The sequence below is a fragment of the Anser brachyrhynchus genome (genome assembly GCF_964034855.1).
Source record: "Anser brachyrhynchus genome assembly, chromosome: 3".
Classification (NCBI taxonomy): Eukaryota; Metazoa; Chordata; class Aves; order Anseriformes; family Anatidae; genus Anser; species Anser brachyrhynchus.
The window spans coordinates 35,879,886-35,897,093 of record NC_137696.1 but is presented as its reverse complement, the minus strand read 5'-3'; the positions used below and the strand labels follow the sequence as shown (position 1 = coordinate 35,897,093).

General features: G+C 40.0%; 1 protein-coding gene across 5 annotated transcripts in view; it reads left to right on the top strand.

The window, feature by feature from the left end:
- The window catches only part of DAAM2 (dishevelled associated activator of morphogenesis 2), a 197,659-nt gene that overhangs the window by 132,067 nt on the left and 48,384 nt on the right, over nt 1-17,208 (top strand). For all 5 annotated transcript variants that reach the window (XM_080585368.1, XM_080585365.1, XM_080585364.1 and 2 more), the window contains 8 exons: nt 6,886-6,996; nt 8,000-8,103; nt 10,325-10,391; nt 11,614-11,731; nt 13,296-13,434; nt 14,870-14,928; nt 15,349-15,533; nt 16,504-16,821. In XM_080585368.1, the coding sequence (XP_080441494.1) occupies nt 6,886-6,996; nt 8,000-8,103; nt 10,325-10,391; nt 11,614-11,731; nt 13,296-13,434; nt 14,870-14,928; nt 15,349-15,533; nt 16,504-16,821 (1,101 nt within the window). The remainder of the gene's footprint in view (nt 1-6,885; nt 6,997-7,999; nt 8,104-10,324; nt 10,392-11,613; nt 11,732-13,295; nt 13,435-14,869; nt 14,929-15,348; nt 15,534-16,503; nt 16,822-17,208) is intronic.

Genomic DNA, 17,208 nt, shown 5'->3' with positions numbered 1-17,208 from the left:
CTCAAGACCCAATTGCTTGTCATTAATACTGATTTATAATCTCCTGTATTTTACGTTAGAATGGGGGGTTGCTAAGTTAAATGAAAGCTGTTAATCTGTTCATACTCTAACCTGATGCCATTGGGGTGCTAATCATTTTTTTTGCCCTGGAAGCTGAAGCCACAGAATTCCAGGAGCCTCTGTCCTGATTTTAAACTCCTTTATTTAGTAACACAAGAAGTGTGGATTAAATAATGGCAACAGTGGATTAAATAATGAACAATGGAGCACTTAAATTGTCACTTAATAATCAGTTACAAATCATCACCGCCTATCAAATGCTGGCTCAGATATCTCCTATTCACAGAATAGAAGGGAAACTCACTGAATCTCAGAAACCTTTGTATGTCACTAGATTATTGACAGGTTTTTATTGTGGATACTGCTGGCTGTTCTTCTTCCTAGTGAACTGAGCACCTTTACAAAAAGATGCAAAAGAATCTGTTGCTGTGTATGAACCTGTAGTTCCTAAACTTTGGGGTAACCTCACCCATTTGCTACTCTTTCTTAGGGGAAATGATAAGGGTGGTGTTGGACCAATAGGCCCTGGATCCTGGTCTGTGTCAGTCATTACCTTCTACCTCAGTACCTGTTGGTAGATTTTGGGGTACAATGAGCTCACAAATGTAAAAGTGAATGGAGAACAATCTGTGCTCATGAACAGTAGCTGCCAATGTTTGTCATTAAAACTGAACACACTATGAGATTCAGTGGCTGTGACTCAGATCTTCTGTGCTGCTGTGTTAGCTTGCCCTTGTTTGACTGAGCGAGTCTCCTTAATAAGTTCACATGGGAGATAGATGCTGAGTTTACTCAGTGCCTCCTGTTTGAGTCCTCTGTCTTTCTCTCTTTTTAAAATTGGCTTAAAATCTACTAAGTGACAGATAAGTCATTTCTGGGCAGGTGTGGTAGCACACATCTTATTGTACAGCTGAGCTTTTGAGGAGTCTAGTGTAATGATTTGCAGGTGCTTTTGCAAGTCTGGAGACACCAACTCTCACATTCATGAAAGACTAGTTTGCATCAATTCTTTGTCCAAATTATTTTCTGTTAAAAAAAAAAGATACTTTCTCTTCTTTTTTCTTTCTTAAAACAACAAGAGCAAATGATTTAGCAGGAGGGTTGCATTCTTGTTTACAAACACTTGTGTCTTGAAGCTGGGATTTTTTTCCACTACACTCAGTGATAGCTTGAGTTTTAACAGTTTTTCTCATAATTTTTAGGAGGTAAGCGTTCATCCAAAGACCTCCTCCATTCGTCTTCAGTCATTTTCTTCTAACAGAGGCGATATTCAGAACACTGATTGAACAAATGTGGTCATGGTCTTCCTTAGATTTTAGTGGAAGGTTCTCTGATACTCTAGGATTTGTGAGTTAAGAGAGTGCTATATCTCTTTGCCTCTTTCCATTCAAGTGTTTGGATTTGTTGTCCCACACCTGTATCTCAGAATGGTCTTGCAGCTCATTATCAAGAAAGAAGCATCCATTGTAACTCCACTATGGCAGGCCAACTTAAGGAAGGGATGAACTGACTGCTTATCCTATGCCTTTCTGTAAACTTCAAAGATGTAACGTACAATGAAGGTGTAGACAAGCTAGTGAAAGCCTCTTTTTTCTTCATCCTAGTCCTGAATGTAAACTTTGTAACCTAGACTTTTCAAATACTAGAAGAGCTCCTTCAGATTTTAAATCAAACTCTTTTGGGAGATATTTCCTGTATCTTGAGCAATTAGCAATATCAATCAGTATATTTAAGTGTCCAAACAGCTTAGAGCTTGCAGCTTTAGGTTAACTCTGACCTCATGGTGCTGAATAAAAATTGTGGGTTGTATCGTTCTAATTCCACTCTGTTTTGTAAGAATGAGGAAGCGAGGTTCAGAACTATTTACTGGCAACCATCTGAAACATGACCTTGTGGGTAACTTGCTGCTGACAGCTTTGGATTGAAACACTGTTTATTTCCAATTTGCACATGTTCAAGTGTGGTGGAGTGATGCACAGATCATATATTTAACATGGTACCATAAAACGTTGCATGTTCAGTTGAATGTCAGAAGCTGTTGCTGCTCAGTTTTCTAAGCACAACACTTACTACCTGGCACAGGCAGCCAAGAGTAGTCAGAGGCACCAGCAACTGGTAAATTAGTAGAGAAGGAAAGCTGGGACTTCATGTGTGGTTCTTCCTACACTTGCATCATTGCCTGTGTGTTGTTACAACTCCTTTTGTTTTGATAGGGAACTTGCAGTTTTATATTTGTGTTTCTACAGTCAAAATCCAAATTACAGTGAGATTCCTGTGTGATTTAAACAACTGTAATCCCAATTTAATTAAATTGCACTAGGTTACACCAGCTGAAGACACCACTATTACACCACTATTCTAAAACTGTGCTGTAATGTTTTGGAAAGGTTGTCCTTGCTTTTTGAGATGTTCTTTTTTTAAAAAAAAAAATAAAATTGAAGTTAATGGAGAATATAGATAGTGCTTCATGTTCATAGAACTTCTACCACCTTAACTTAACAAAATTTCACATTTGGCTCTGAGTTGGAACTCTGATGTAAAATATTGCTTCTTTCTAAACTGCCTTTATGGATTTGACTGAAATTTTCAACGCAATCCTTAACTTCCAAGACGAGTCACTTTACAGATATGGCAGTAAATGCCTAAATACCAGAGCTTACTCTTCTTTGAAACTTCAGTCTTCACTTAAGCAGATGCCTTTGAGTACTACAACTTCACTCTATATCTCCACTGCTCAGTGTGTTCACAGGGCCATCACGAGCAACTTTCTCTTTGTACTTGCGACAAGACTCTGTAATCTGTGACTGAATTTATGTTGTGGCTATTCCTATTTTCTCACATTTGTCATAGCTTCTTGCCTGAGCTGATCCCTTTGCCTTCTTTAATTTTTGACCTTTTCTTTATGCTGCCCTTCTGCCTGGAATAATTCTCCTTTACATGTCCAACAGGCAGTCCACAGTTCCACTTTTAAAATATTCATTGAAAACTGTCCTATTCAGGGAAGTATTCCATCTTTACTCAAATACCACAATAATATAAAGACATTCCTTAAATCTCATTCCTGAGGCAATTTGGGAAAAGCTCTGCCTTTGCTTCACCCAATTTTCATTTGAAATGTGCTTATTAGCCTATAAATCCCGCTCTGTCCCTTAAAGAAGAAAGATGAAAAAAAATTTGGAAAGCCAGACCTCAAAGCAGAAATAGTGGAGTCAGTAGGATGTGCCCTTGGTGTCCTCGCTGGGATTCTTTTCCATCTGATGTATTCAAAGTTGGTGTCATTCTGTCACTGGCTCGCTGTGTGACCATGAAAATGTCCCTTCATCTTGAGTTTCTTAGGTGCTTTTCTTGCGAAGGTGAAGTTCTCTAAAATGCTACAAAAACTGAGAATGAAGAGTCTCTGAGTCATTCATGTCTGCATTACCCTACGTGGAATAGAATAAAATAGAATAGAGTAGGTCAGCTGGAAGGGACTTTCAAAGATCATCTAGTCCAAACTGACTGGTTTTCACTGTGAAAGGAGCACAGTCTTACTCTTCCCTAATTTATTGCCTTTCTGATTATTGCTTTTCTGCTTCCCCTCATTGCTCGTGTGGAGTGAATGCATACTGTTATGATGTTGTAACATGTACTTTTTAACATGCCACATTTTGAGTCAAACCAATGTTGCAAACTCATAGTGCTGTAGTGGCCTAGAAAAGTATTTCAGGACATGCCAGTACCCTTCCAGCCTGGCTTGCTGTCTGAAACACCCATACAGCTGCGGCCCCTTTGGGGAGTAAGAATTTTCCTTTTAGTCTGGAGTGAACATAGATGTTCGATTCAGACCGAAAGGAGCTGATTTCACTTGCTGGTGAAAATATTAACTGGGCTGCTTTGGACAGAACACTCTTGTTTTTCCTCCTTAATGCTACTAGAAATTGTAAAGTTTAAGGTGAAGGAGTAAAGGAAGCTTGATATTGTCGGTCAAAAAGGTGGAGATTAGGAACTTCCCTCCATAGCCCCATTGCCTGGTTTGCATTAAGCACCATCAGTACAGAGCATGTTCTGTAGAGAGAAATCTGATCAATTTGGAAATGTAGTAGAGGAGTTAAAAAGGAACAAATTAAAACCCTGTATTCCCACTTGAGTTGCTTCTGCCCCTCAGGGCTCATCCAAAGCCTTTTGAGGTTTGCTGCAGATTGAATGAAATCTTACTGGATGTCAGTGATGAGGAATAATGAGATTAAGTGAGGAAAGTTTTGCTTAAATAGTAGGAAAAACCTTTACAACCATAAGATCAATTAGGCCACAGAACTGGCTGCCAAGAGGTGTGGTGAAATCTTTTTCACAGGAAATGTTAAAGTGAAGACTTGAACCTTAGCCATTTGCAAAGGGTTAGAGATACTGGAATTTGGCCATAGTGTGGGCGTAGAATCTGATCTTTAGGAATTGCCTGACCTCGTAGTGTTTCCTTCCAGAGCTGAACAACCACATGAGGATGCGCTTTTCTTCAATGAGTGTATTGCAAGCTAGAGCTTTCGTTGCTCTTGCTCTTTGGCTTGCCCCCTTGCCCCTGCGTTCTGCTCCTACTTCAGCCTTCTGAAATAGGAGATAGAAAACTTTAGCTAACATCCTTCAGCCTCTTGATGCTGTCATTCAAGTTGTTGCATAGATTCTAGTGTGCTCCGAAAAGTCTTTAAGAATATATGGTAGGAATGAGGCCTATGAAGAAAACCAGCAAAACATTCCTTTGTTTTGATGCTTTTATAGTAATGGCTGTTTAAATTATTCCAAGACGTGTATGCTTTGTATTTCGGTGTCAAATCTGACAGTAACAGAACTAAATACTCTCATTTGTTTCACTTCTGCTTATTTTGCAAGTTGAAGAGTAAAATTGGGGATGTGGGGGGGGAGTTAAGGACTGCTTAATTAGTCTCCTGTTGCCATTGTCAGAGAGGGACTGGAATGACCACCAGTCTGACTCAGTAGGCCATTTCTTGTATTTTTATGTAAGACTCACTCCCACTTCTAACAAACTTGGGAGAAGGTTTGCTCTTTAGTCATAGCATGACTATTGGGAAATCATGGACATGGTGGAAGCTTAAATTCCGGGAGAACAGACATACACAGGTGCCGTCTGGCCAATTTAGAAGATGCAGGAAAAAGGAGTTTATGAAATCAAGTGAGCTTGATAGTGAAGTCAACCAAACTGTGCTCAGATATAAGAACAGCTGTTGGTAGCATTGTAGGATAGATCAAAATATTTTTACACAAAAACAAGCAAAGGGTTCACATGAAGCCAGGAAGGCTTTCTTTCCCCAAGGGATGTCCAGGAGGATATTCCCCCTGCTTCTTGAGACATATTTCCATGGTGATGTCCATTTTCTACAGGAAGCAAGATAGACCTATGAAACTGATGACTAGCATGGGAAAGATTTTGCTATGAATGAACACTTTCAGTAGCCAGGGACAGAAGACTAAGTAAAGGAAAATGAACTTCTTTACTCAGCATCATAGCTTCAAGATGTTATTTAGATGTATCTGCTGAGCTGAACACTAAGTTATTTTTGTCTTCATTCTCCCTTTATGGCCAGAACTTCTCAGGAAGAGTAAAAAGAATTCCATCTTTTCTAGTGCATCAGCAAAACAAACATCAGTGTGGCATGTTTATTATTAACGCTGGAATGAGATCCATACAATTGAATTGACAGAACTTAAGTGGAATTTGTTACTCTTCCAGTAAGGAAAATCATCCTTAGAATTATGAACTGATCAGAGAAGATCCTGAAGAGACGATTCACAATCATCAGCACAAAGCTATAAGTAGAGTTGCTTCTGTGGCTAATCAGTTCTTACATATAACCTCTTCAGTAAATATTCAGTTGGAATTAATCCTAAATTGACTGCATAGAGCAGAGGCTACCAACATTATTTGCTTAGTCTTTTGCTTTTTTCTCCTCTCTTCTGTCTCTTGATGTTCACAAGATTATGGTGACCTATTTATATGTATGTAGAGATTAGACCAACAGTATTTCTGTGCTAAATATCTCCTGAGTGCTAAATACCCCTGCTATTTGGTTAATAGGGAGACATAACAAGGAAATATGAGTTTAACTGCACTTCCACTTCAGCTCTGTAATTCACCTTTAAGCTGCAGTAAGCGTGGACCTGGGGGTATTCCTGTTATTTGAAAATCCTTAAAAGGAGCTTACCAAGAGGCAGGTAATTGTCTCCTTCATGTGAAATGGTTGTAAGTGAAGGAACAAAGAGAAATCTTCCAAGAAACCTTCCAAATAGGTTTTATTCCTATAGACAAACAAAAAACGGCATTTCTTTAGATTTTTTTCCGTTTCTACACAAGTGCAATCTATCCTGCTGAAATCCAAGAAAACTGAAAATTACTCAAGTGACGTAAGTAGAAGGGGTCTATGAATCTGATGATACTTTTCTGCATGTATAAACTCCCCATCGTATTCCCCATACTGAGTTAACTGATGAGGACACATATCATTCTGTTGCTTTCTTAGATCATGTTGGCAGAAACTGTAAAGGGCATCTGCTTTTCCTCAAATAGCTTGTTTAAAAAACCTTTTTTTTTATTAGGATCATGTGGGCATTTTATTCCTATCACTATTCTTCTTTAGTTATTAGTTATTTAGTTATTTAGTTATTGTGGCACGGCCAAGACTGCTAACAATCTTGCCTGAAAAAAGAAAAAAAAGTTATTTATTTAAGCAAGTGTGTAGCAAATCAGAAGATGACTGTTTGCAGATCCCATGAGCAGTATGCAAAATGGTCTAAGGAATTAGATTGTATCATCTAACCTAGTCTATTGTTCTGTTTCAGACATTGTTGAATGAGCTAGACCGAAGCATGGGGCGATATCGAGATGAAGTAAATCTCAAAACAGCTATCATGTCCTTTATCAATGCTGTTCTGAATGCTGGGGCTGGTGAGGTGAGTCACTGCCCTAGAAATTCCATCTCAAATGTCATGCTTGAATTAATTTACCTTGGAAAAGGCTAGCAGATTATGTCACAAATCTTGTGTTCCTGAGTAGATATAGTTTGTGTAAAATAATGCTTAATTGTTAAGTTCAGTCTTACAATGTCTTCATATTATTTCATTCCCCCTCTCTTCTAATTCTTCTAATATAACATACATCACTGAAATGATTGTGGTTTTTGGTTTTGTTATTTTTCTTTAAGAACTGCAAAGCATTTACCTTCTTCATATCAGCCATTTAGAAACCATCTTGGTTTACCTTCTGAAATGTTTTGAAATGTTAGTATGTTTTGACTCAAAGCCAAACTCAAAACATCTTAATTTAAAAAGGTCAAAGGCTTTCAGAAAAGTCAGCTTGTTGTTTTTCGTTCATTAACAACACTTTCTTTTGTGTCTGGAGAATAGTTTAAGCTGATTTCGTTTCACTAGAAGTGTTACTTTCACTTTTTTTTTTTTTCTGGTTAAACCACAGTAAACAACAAGCTTGTAAGAGCTCTTTCTGGGAGTGTATTTGGCTCTATCTGCAACAGCCCTGTAAAGTCCTACTGAGTAGGTGTCATTTAGCGGAGTATATGGTGAACTTATGACAAATATCTATAAAAACTATGAGGATGAACTGCAGTTCTGTTCATCCGTAAACAGAAGGTAGATCTCTAATTGACTAGCAAGGCAAGCACTCATAACTTTTGTTCTTTTTGGGACATGAAGTGTGCTATCCTTGTGACTGGCCTTGCAGAACTCATTGTAGATACAGGAGGACAGTATTTTTAAGAGAAACGGAGGCAAAGACTTTAATTTTTTTTACTTACTTTACTAGAATCCTGTAATCATCCTGTGTATTTGGTGTCAGGATAGAGGATATTAAAAAACGGAAGTAGTAAGGATTTAAGAAAAATTTTTTAGTGTGATTAAAAGCTTCTGGAACCGTGTAACTTGTTTTCCCCCACTTTATAAGGACAATTTGGAGTTCCGATTACACCTACGATATGAATTTCTAATGCTGGGAATTCAGCCTGTTATTGACAAGCTAAGAGGACATGAGAATGCAACACTTGACAGGTAAGACATTTTCTGAGAACTGTCATTTATCAGCAGAAAGAAACATTGATCTCCTATATTTGGGTTTCAGATTTAAGCACAAAGTTGTCTCTGTCTCTCCCTATAACTGTCTCCCTTTAAGGACAAATCTCCTTTTTGTCTTTAAAATTAAAATCAGCAGATGAAGTAGGAAACACACATACTAAACTGGAAGTGGCTGTGACAAATTTCATGAATTGTTTTTCTTCTAAGCTGAGGATGACAACCAGAATGAAAAAAGATGTTGTAATTCATTTCTTATATAGCAAAAGTGGAACAAAAGCCTGTCCTGGTAGGAGGGAGATAAGCCAGTTCATTGATTTCATTGAGATTGAGTATGTGTGGACATCATGCAGGTTCTGGGTTTCCAAGATTTTTCTTTAACCTCACTCGTTTTCATGGTCTATCTTGTAACACAACCCCCCAAACAGTAGCACTGGCACAACTGTAAAAGAAAAGGAACCTGTGGTGGGCAAAGGGGTAGAGATGCCAAGCAGGCAAAAGAGGAGAACAGGTAGCTATTTTAAATGTCTTTGCTACTGCAGAAAATTTAACATTGAATGGCACCTTCAAATTACTGTGCTATAGATAAATGTTTTCTTCACTGAAACTCTACTTTACTGGCGACCCAGGTTAAGGTCACTAGCAGTTCCATATTTTGCCACAGTAATTGAGGCTGCTAGTGACCTTACATTTAAATCTTTCACAAAGCCACATGCTGAAATAATCCTAGAGCAGGCAATCTGAGCAATTTGACTGAGACACCTCAAGAAGCTAAAAGACCCAATGAACTATTGAGGAGCCTGGTAAAATCTATTTGCTTAACAAAATGGAACATTTTAAAGTGTAATGGCAGGCAACCACGGAAGTCTATGTTTTCCTGTGACCACATTAAGCTCTGTGGAGAGGGACAGACCTGCTCTCAAGTCATACTTGGTGGCAAGTGTGCTGCTGTCCCTTACTGTCTGCTACGCCAAGCCCCTTCCTACAGAGCAGGGCTGGTCTGTAGGTATCTAGGACTTTCTAGGTAGAAATGTCAAGTTTGCCAAAGTATATGGTGAAAAAATACTACTCAGGCCTATGTTTGCAGCTTTTAAGGAACCGTTTTCTCAAATATCTGCCGTTAGGAGTTGCTATAGGGTGATGGAGCTATGTTTGGGGGCATATAATGCTTCTGGGATTCTGCATAAGCACGAGGTTAGCACCAACTGCCTGTTACAAAGAGGGACCTCGCATCTTTGAGCAGGGGGGAGGCTTGTATCTATGTGTTAATGCTACAGGGAAAGATTGCATACAGTGCTGTGCCTGTGTTTGCTGAAAAGCTGGAACAATTAATGTTGGTTTTGGTCTACAACATTATAACCAAGAAAAGAATCTGTTCTGTATGATTCCCTGTTCTTTTGGCTAGTAACCAGGACGTATAGAAAGAGCTTAAGATCTTAGGAACTTGTGGATCTTACAAGTTGTGATGAGAATGGTACAAAGGTTTGAGAGTATCCCAGATGTCTGGATTATGTAGGCTGTATGCCAGGTCAAGAAAGGGAGATGTGCCACAGCCTTTTTCCACATCATCTGCTGTGCTCTGGTCTCTGTGAAAGATAAGTCCATATGCCTTGGTCAACTGCATCTCTCACCAGGTACCCCAGATCCCACCAGAAGCATGCTGCCGTGCTTATCAATAGGTAATGGAAAGGCAGATGCAAACTCTGCTGTTTATCACAGAATCATAGAATAGTTTGGGTTGGAAGGGATCTTTAACTAATCCACTGAATGCATCTCTACTCCACCACATAAAAGAAACAGCTTGTTAATGTTGCCTGACATGGCATGGACTTTCTAGATGCAGCTAATGTTTCCTAGTTAACAAGTATGGAGTGGACTTTCTAGAATGTATTACCAAAGTAGGCATTGCATTCATCGCAAGTGGAATATCCTTTTTCAATTGTATGTTTATTTTTAGCCACTTTCTTCAACACAGTGACTTAGCACAAGGATTAAAGTACATTTTTACCTCAGCTGGTCATTTCTTTTGGCCTGTTATTGGCCCCCATGAGTTGCTTTGCATACATATTCCAACGCTTTATGTAAGAAAGGCTTGCCAACTTCTAAGTGTTGCTTCTTCTATGGTGGCACACTTAGTTTAAGTCTGAATTATGCCATGACCATTGGTGTTTTTTGGTTTTCTTTTTCTATTTTCTCTTAGGCACTTAGATTTCTTTGAAATGGTCAGAAATGAAGACGACCTGGAACTTGCCAAGCGGTTTGACCTGGTAAGATTTTCTATGGTGTACCTGAACTTGCCAAAGCTGAACATCCTTTTTGTATCTTTGATGCAACTTCCCCTTGTGTTCCCTGAAAGCAATGGTTGGGTTTGGTACTGAGGGTGGCTGGTACTCTTGTTTTCACTGCTTCTCATGTAGCAAGTAGGTGGTCTCTGATCTATGAGCAATTAAAACAATGATCACAGACAGGGATTCTGCAGTGTCTTTGACAAAGCTGCCTTTATTTTGTTTAGCCGAAGGTTCAGGAGCAGAGGTGGTTATCAACACTGTTATGCATGTTTTCAGTCCTAATGATCAAGATACATTCTAACTTCAGACATCTCTATTACAGGAGTATGGGTTCTTTACAGGGCTTGGGCTCATTTCTGATGCTTTTCCCATTAAATCACAGGAAATTCGTGAATGCTACCACCTCAGAGACTGTGGAGAGAATCAGTATTTTAGAATGGGTGGAGTTTGAGATGATCATAAAACAAGGACAGTTTCCACAACCTCTAGCAACAGTAAGGGGCTGTAGGGTCCAGAACAGTTGTAGTTTCCTCTTTCTTTTGAATCAGTTCCTGCCAAACACTGATACAGACCAACAAATCCTTCCCTGCTTATTGTCTCTTATTTATGCCACCAATTCCTTGGACCCAAAGGTTCTCATAGAGTCATTGGATGGTTTGGGTTGGAAGGGACCTTTAAAGATTACTTAGTCCAACTTCCTTGCAATGGGCAGCAACAAGAATCTTTCACTAGATCAGGGGGGTTGGAATTAGATGATCTTTAAGGTCCCTTCCAACCCAAACCATTCTATGAATAATTGTTGCTCAAAGCCCGACCCAACCTGATTTTGGATGCTTTGAGTGATGGGGCATCTTATTTATTTATTTATTTATTTATTTATTTATTTATTTATTTATTTATTTATTTTGCTTGCTCCAGTACAGCTCTTGGTGTCTTGGTGGCTCTATGTGACTTTCTAACCACCTTTCTAACCCTTTGCCTTGGGGATCTTTTCTGTTCTGGAGTAGGTCAATGCATATCTCAAAGACCCATGTGCAAGCTCCTCACTGAGATTATAGCTAGACATTGCAAGAGACTGCAGAGGTCCAGTTGCTGGGAACTTGCTTGTCTCCATGTTGGTCTGACCTTTCACAGTTAGTCAGGTTTTCACTGTGCGTGTTTTTTCTCTGACTTGTCCTTGCACTGCCTTCCCTCACTTCAGATCCACATTGATACAAAAAGTGCCTCTCAGATGTTTGAATTGATCAAGAAAAGATTGAAGCACACAGATGCCTATCCCTATTTGTTATCCATCCTCCAGCACTGCTTGCAGATGCCATGTGAGTACATCACAGTTTTCCAGAGGAAGGGGTGTTGAAGAAATGGGTGCGGTTTTGGCATGGGTGCAGGGTCGCAGTTACCAGGACACACACTGCTTTTGTCCTCCATTCAGAACTTGGCAATGCCTAAGGGACTTAGTATCTTGCACTGATCCCATCCAGCAGATTTTGTCGCAATACTTAAAGCATCAGCTTCACTTCTCTGCACTTTCAAATAAAACTAAGTAGCTGGAGACATTCCAGTTAGTCACTGACAGAGCTCTTAGTGACTTTAAATTAGGAGCTTTAAAAAAGAAAGAGCCCTTGTGCTTCAGATCAGAGAATTCTCAGAAATAGACACCATTTTGAATGTTAACAAAATGCAGTGAGGAATTTTTCTGGTGAAACAATACAGTACTGAAAGCTTTTCTTTCACTGGGAAAATCCACAAGAAGTCTTTGGGCTGCTGTCTTGTGGCAAAATATCAGTAGAGGGCTCCTGAACTCAAACTGAAAAATAACATTGGCATTTGCTTTCAAGAGAGGTGATAGGAATCTACTTGTTAACTGTAATAAAGTAATTCGGTCATGTTTCAAGAGTGTAGCAGCTGCGTGAAAGCATAGCAAGATCACCAAAGAACTACCTGCCTTAATCCTCTTAGGTATCAGGGGCTGGTTTTGGTTACTTTCAGCCATATTTGAACGTTCAAACTGAGAAGTCAATGTAAGGAAGAAGTATGCAGTGAACTTTTTCAGGAGGTAGTGTGGTATGTTTTCAGGCACTGATTAGGTTTAAGTACTGCCATGCACAAATTCAAGCAGTTGTTTGTCCCAGTGGCCTCCTTGCTATTACCATTTAAGACAGTACTTGAGCTTTGGGTATTGACCTGGAGTGTTTTGTGGCAGAAGAGTTAAGTCCTTCTAGGGTAGGACAGAATTGTACTGGAGCAATTTAAAATAATTTAAGGTCTAGGTTATGTAGCTTAGGGAGCTAAAGTGAATTTTCTGTTCCTCTGGCTCTTTTATTTGACATCCGTAGGAGCAGTCCTTTTTGTTCAGTTTCTGTTCTTTCTCTCCACACATTTTGATCGTGTTTGTATGAACTTTTTGTGTTAGTTGAGTTTCACTGATCTGCAGACAACTGAATAACTGAGTACGCAGATAGAACATCTAATTGTTTTTATAGTGCTTGGTCACGATATTACCTAGGTGCATAAAAAAAAAAAAAAAAAAAAAACCACTATCAAGCCCCATAAATTTCTGAGTAACAGCCATCATAATCATGGCAGAATCACTTCTAAATGTGTCTAAAGTGCAAGCTGGAGCTAGTCTGTCAAAAGGATTGCACAGCCTGAACGTGCAAGTCAGGCATAGAGTTGCACATGCTTGTTATGTGCTGTTCTAATATGCCTAGTGTTTGTAAATAATCTGCTAACGACAAATCAATGTTAGGTGCTGTGTACTGTAATTTACTACATACGAGATTAATATGGGAACCGGAAAGGAAGGAATGGCAGTTTGTCAGTAGATCTGTGCACTTTGGCATGAAAATTGAAGTTCTCATGAGTTGGTCATTTTCCATACAGATAAGAGAAATGGAGGAAATTTTCAGCAATGGCAGCTGTTGGACAGAATACTCCAACAAATTGTTCTGCAGGATGAACGAGGAGATGATCCAGATATAGCTCCGCTGGAAAACTTCAATGTCAAAAATATAATTAAAATGTAAGCTGCAGTATTATTGTTTGTTTGTCTTATAAAGGTGTAAGTATATGACAAGTATGCAGGTACTTTGGAAATAAAATATCATACCTGAAGAATTACTTGTGTTAATTTACAGCTTCTTGTTGACTTGCTAGTCTTATAGCCAGTTTCCCTCTAACGACGTCTTCAACAGATGTTATTTTCTATCAAAGTCCTTGCCTTCTAATTTCTTTTAATATTAGTTAGAAGAGCAGAGAAAAAAAATGTGATAGTATAACAAAACTACCTCATTTTTCCTTTTTCTTTCAAAATGTTAATGAAAGCTTTCATTGATATTCCCCCCAAAATGTTGTCATTTCTACTTAGATCTGATTCCTCATTAATGAGCACATAGCTTAGAAAGATTTGAAATGGTTGAAAACAGTCCCCATCTAGCACATAAAACCTTTTACCTCTCAGTAAAGCATCTGCATGTGTTCACCCACAGACTTGGCCAAGGGTTCTACCATTATTTTTTCCCATAGGGCGCATCATTTGAGAGGTCTAGCTACATTAGCTGGCTCTCATCTCTACTTCCCTGTTCACAGTCCTTTTTTAGCCAAACTTTTGGAGTCTTCATCCCATCCATCTACCTCTGCAGGTAATTCATGGCCCATTAGCCTTCTGAAATATCCACTGGGTAGAGCATTCTTATAGAACATAAGCTTCATATGAAATCAAGTTCTGTACTAAAAATCCTACAGTCCATCCTGTTACAGGCATGAGTCAAAATCAAAATTGATTTCTCATTATGGAAAATACACTGGTGCTGATCTCTTTTTGTCTGTCTGGATATCAGACTCCATTGTAGAATTTGTGCCTGATCTTCCATTTCTACTTTCATAGCTACTACTCATTTTGCATATCTAATCAATCCCCAGCATGCCCTGCATATTTTCTGTCAGTAATAGGAAATAGCTGTGCCAGTATGAGATACGAGCATTGCCTTGTTACTGATATATTACCCAACAGATAAGCATCCTTCCTCAAGAAAGAAAAAAATAGAGAGAAAAAAAAAAGAAAAAAAAAAAAAAGGCGGCAATCCAGCCTTGTATTAATGGTAGGATAATTTGTATCCCACGGCAGGATGATTTTAGCTATGACTTCTGCCTTTCAAAATAAGTATCCTTGGCACCTTGATGGTATTACCTGAAGACAGGCAAATGCCAGGATTTTTTTCCCCAGACATTCCTTTATTCCTCTTCAGGACTTCAAGCTACAAGATATCACCTTTTTAATATAAGCTGTTAACTACAGTAAGGATCAGAATCTGGACCCGGACTGACCACTGGTATGGTCCTGATTAAACGTGTAAATTCACCAGGTTGTCTTTTGCTGATCACTTCACACAATGGCCACTTGCCTTTCAGGCTGGATAGCTCAGAACAAATTTAAATGATCTGATTTCATCTTTCAGGCTGGTGAATGAAAATGAAGTCAAGCAGTGGAGGGATCAGGCAGAGAAGTTTCGGAAAGGTGAGTGTGTCTTTTGTGTTTGGGGATGCAAGAGAGGAAGAGCATGATTCAGTCATAGAGCAGCAGGCAGCAGAGCTAGGCACAATTGGCTGTCCAGGTTTTCCTTCGTGGACTAAACCTGCTTTGTCCCTTCCAGTATATTTTGTCTCCTGATGATCAGTATATCTGCTTCGTAGGATGGGGCTTCCCTCAATCCTCACGTGAAGTGATTTTACAGTCTAAGTGAGACTTGGGCATTGCTCTATTGATCACTGAAGATTACCGTCAGAACAGTCAGACTCCAGTTTGTTTTCTCTACTTTCATTATACATCCCCAGATGAACTGACAGAGTTGTCAACTTTATTTCAGTGTAACCTCCATCTCTTTGGGAACTGTTCATGAGCTTTATTTCATTAGCCCCACTTGCCTGTTCTTCCTAGATCATGCCGAGCTGATGAGCAGGCTAGAGAAGAAGGAGCGGGAATGTGAGACAAAGACCCAGGAGAAAGATGAAATGATGAAGACACTGAACAAAATGAAGGATAAGCTGCAGAAGGAATCCTTGGAGTTGCGCCAGACCCGGGACCAGATGAATGACCTGGTAGCTCAACTTAATGAGTTCTCGGTAAGAGACTGGGATTCTTCCCAACCTTGTTTAAAGCCTGCTAACGAGTGAATGATGAACAAAAGTACATTATGAGTGAAACTCTTTCTATGGTCTGTACAGAAAGAGTTTGTCTAGCCAGATACAAAGATGAATGCTTAGGGGCTGTTTAGCTTTCAGTAGAGACCAAAATCCCTGAGCTGGTGGTTTGGAATGCGTAATGCGTGAATGGCCTGCTCCATTCCTTCTTCTCAGCCACCGTCTCTGTAGAAGCTGCTGAGGCACGCATGTCCTCCTCTAGGCACTATTTTTACTGCTGAGGTGGTCCTGATTGGAGAAATATTTTGGTGGAATAGAGAGAAATCTCCCAGGTATGAAAGTAAATTTAGTGACAAAAGAGGATTCCTGTTGTGCTTCAGGAGGGTCTGTGCCACCCTGGAGCTCTGCAGAAGTGACATTTGCATCTGCTTCTTCCTGCCTGTTCCTCCTTCCATCCCAGTAGTGTGCCTGAGCTTCAACTCCCAGGACACAGGCCTGAAGTTAGATACTGCAAAAAGCAGATTCATTCCCTCCTCCCTCTCCCACTTTGTGTTGGTGGGGCCTAATGACAGGTATTCAGTATTTCAAACCCAAGGTTGAAAACCCAGGAGTTCAAAAGTTCATAAGATTGAACTTTTCTCTTTTTTCATACATAAGGAGAAAATAATACATTTTGGCTTCTTTTACTAGCTTTCTGTGTTTCTGAGCCATTTATGGTTCCCTTTTTCAAGCTCTTCTCCACAACTTCAAGGGCTTGAAACTTTCTCTTAAATGAAAGCTGAGATTCCTCCCTTTATTGCATGGCTTTGAGTGCAGGAGGCTTTAAAGAAAACATCAAATATTTTGAGACTTGTAATAAAATCACATCAGCTGGCAACATGGAGTTATTGTGCCTTTTAAACCGTTTGCTTTCTTTTTCTGTGTTTTTTTTTTTCTTTTTTTTTTTTTCCAGCACGGGGGCAGTATTTCCTTCCCACCCCCACCACCCCCTCCTCCAGGTGGTCCACTGGCTTTGTCGTCTTCTCTCATGTCTGAGAATTTGCCCCCGCTGCCACCTCCTCTGCCCTTCTCCAGCTGTCCCCCTCCTCCGGCTCCACCACCTCCTCCAGGAGGACCTCCTCCCCCACCAGGAGCACCACCCTTCTTCAGCATGGGGGTGCCACCCCCTTCAACAACCACCTTCAGCAGCAGTGGCACCAGCCTGAAGAAGAAATCTATCCCGCAGCCTTCACACCCACTGAAATCCTTCAACTGGGCTAAGCTGAGTGAGGTAAGAAGCTGCAGTACTTTCAGCAATTAATTAACTTTCCTAGTGTGAATCAGTGTTGATTAATGCCATGAATTGCAAGGTGACAGAAGCCAGTGATATTGTGGCTTTCCTTAGGCTGAGTCAGTAGGAGTCACTAACTGTCTTGAGGGAGCCTCCCCACTTCTCCAGCGGCAGCACAACACATCTGTCATGACCAAGGTGCCGGTTAGGTTGAGCTGCAGTGGATCTTGGCATACCGGTGGTTCAGCACAGCTACAGTGGGACTAAATATTGTAAGCCAGAGCTGGACATCTCCAGGGCTGGTATGCCAGAGCTGCCCTCACTTGCGCATGAGGGAAAAGGATGGTCAGAGCCAGTGTGGGCAAAACACAGTGAGGACCAGCTTCC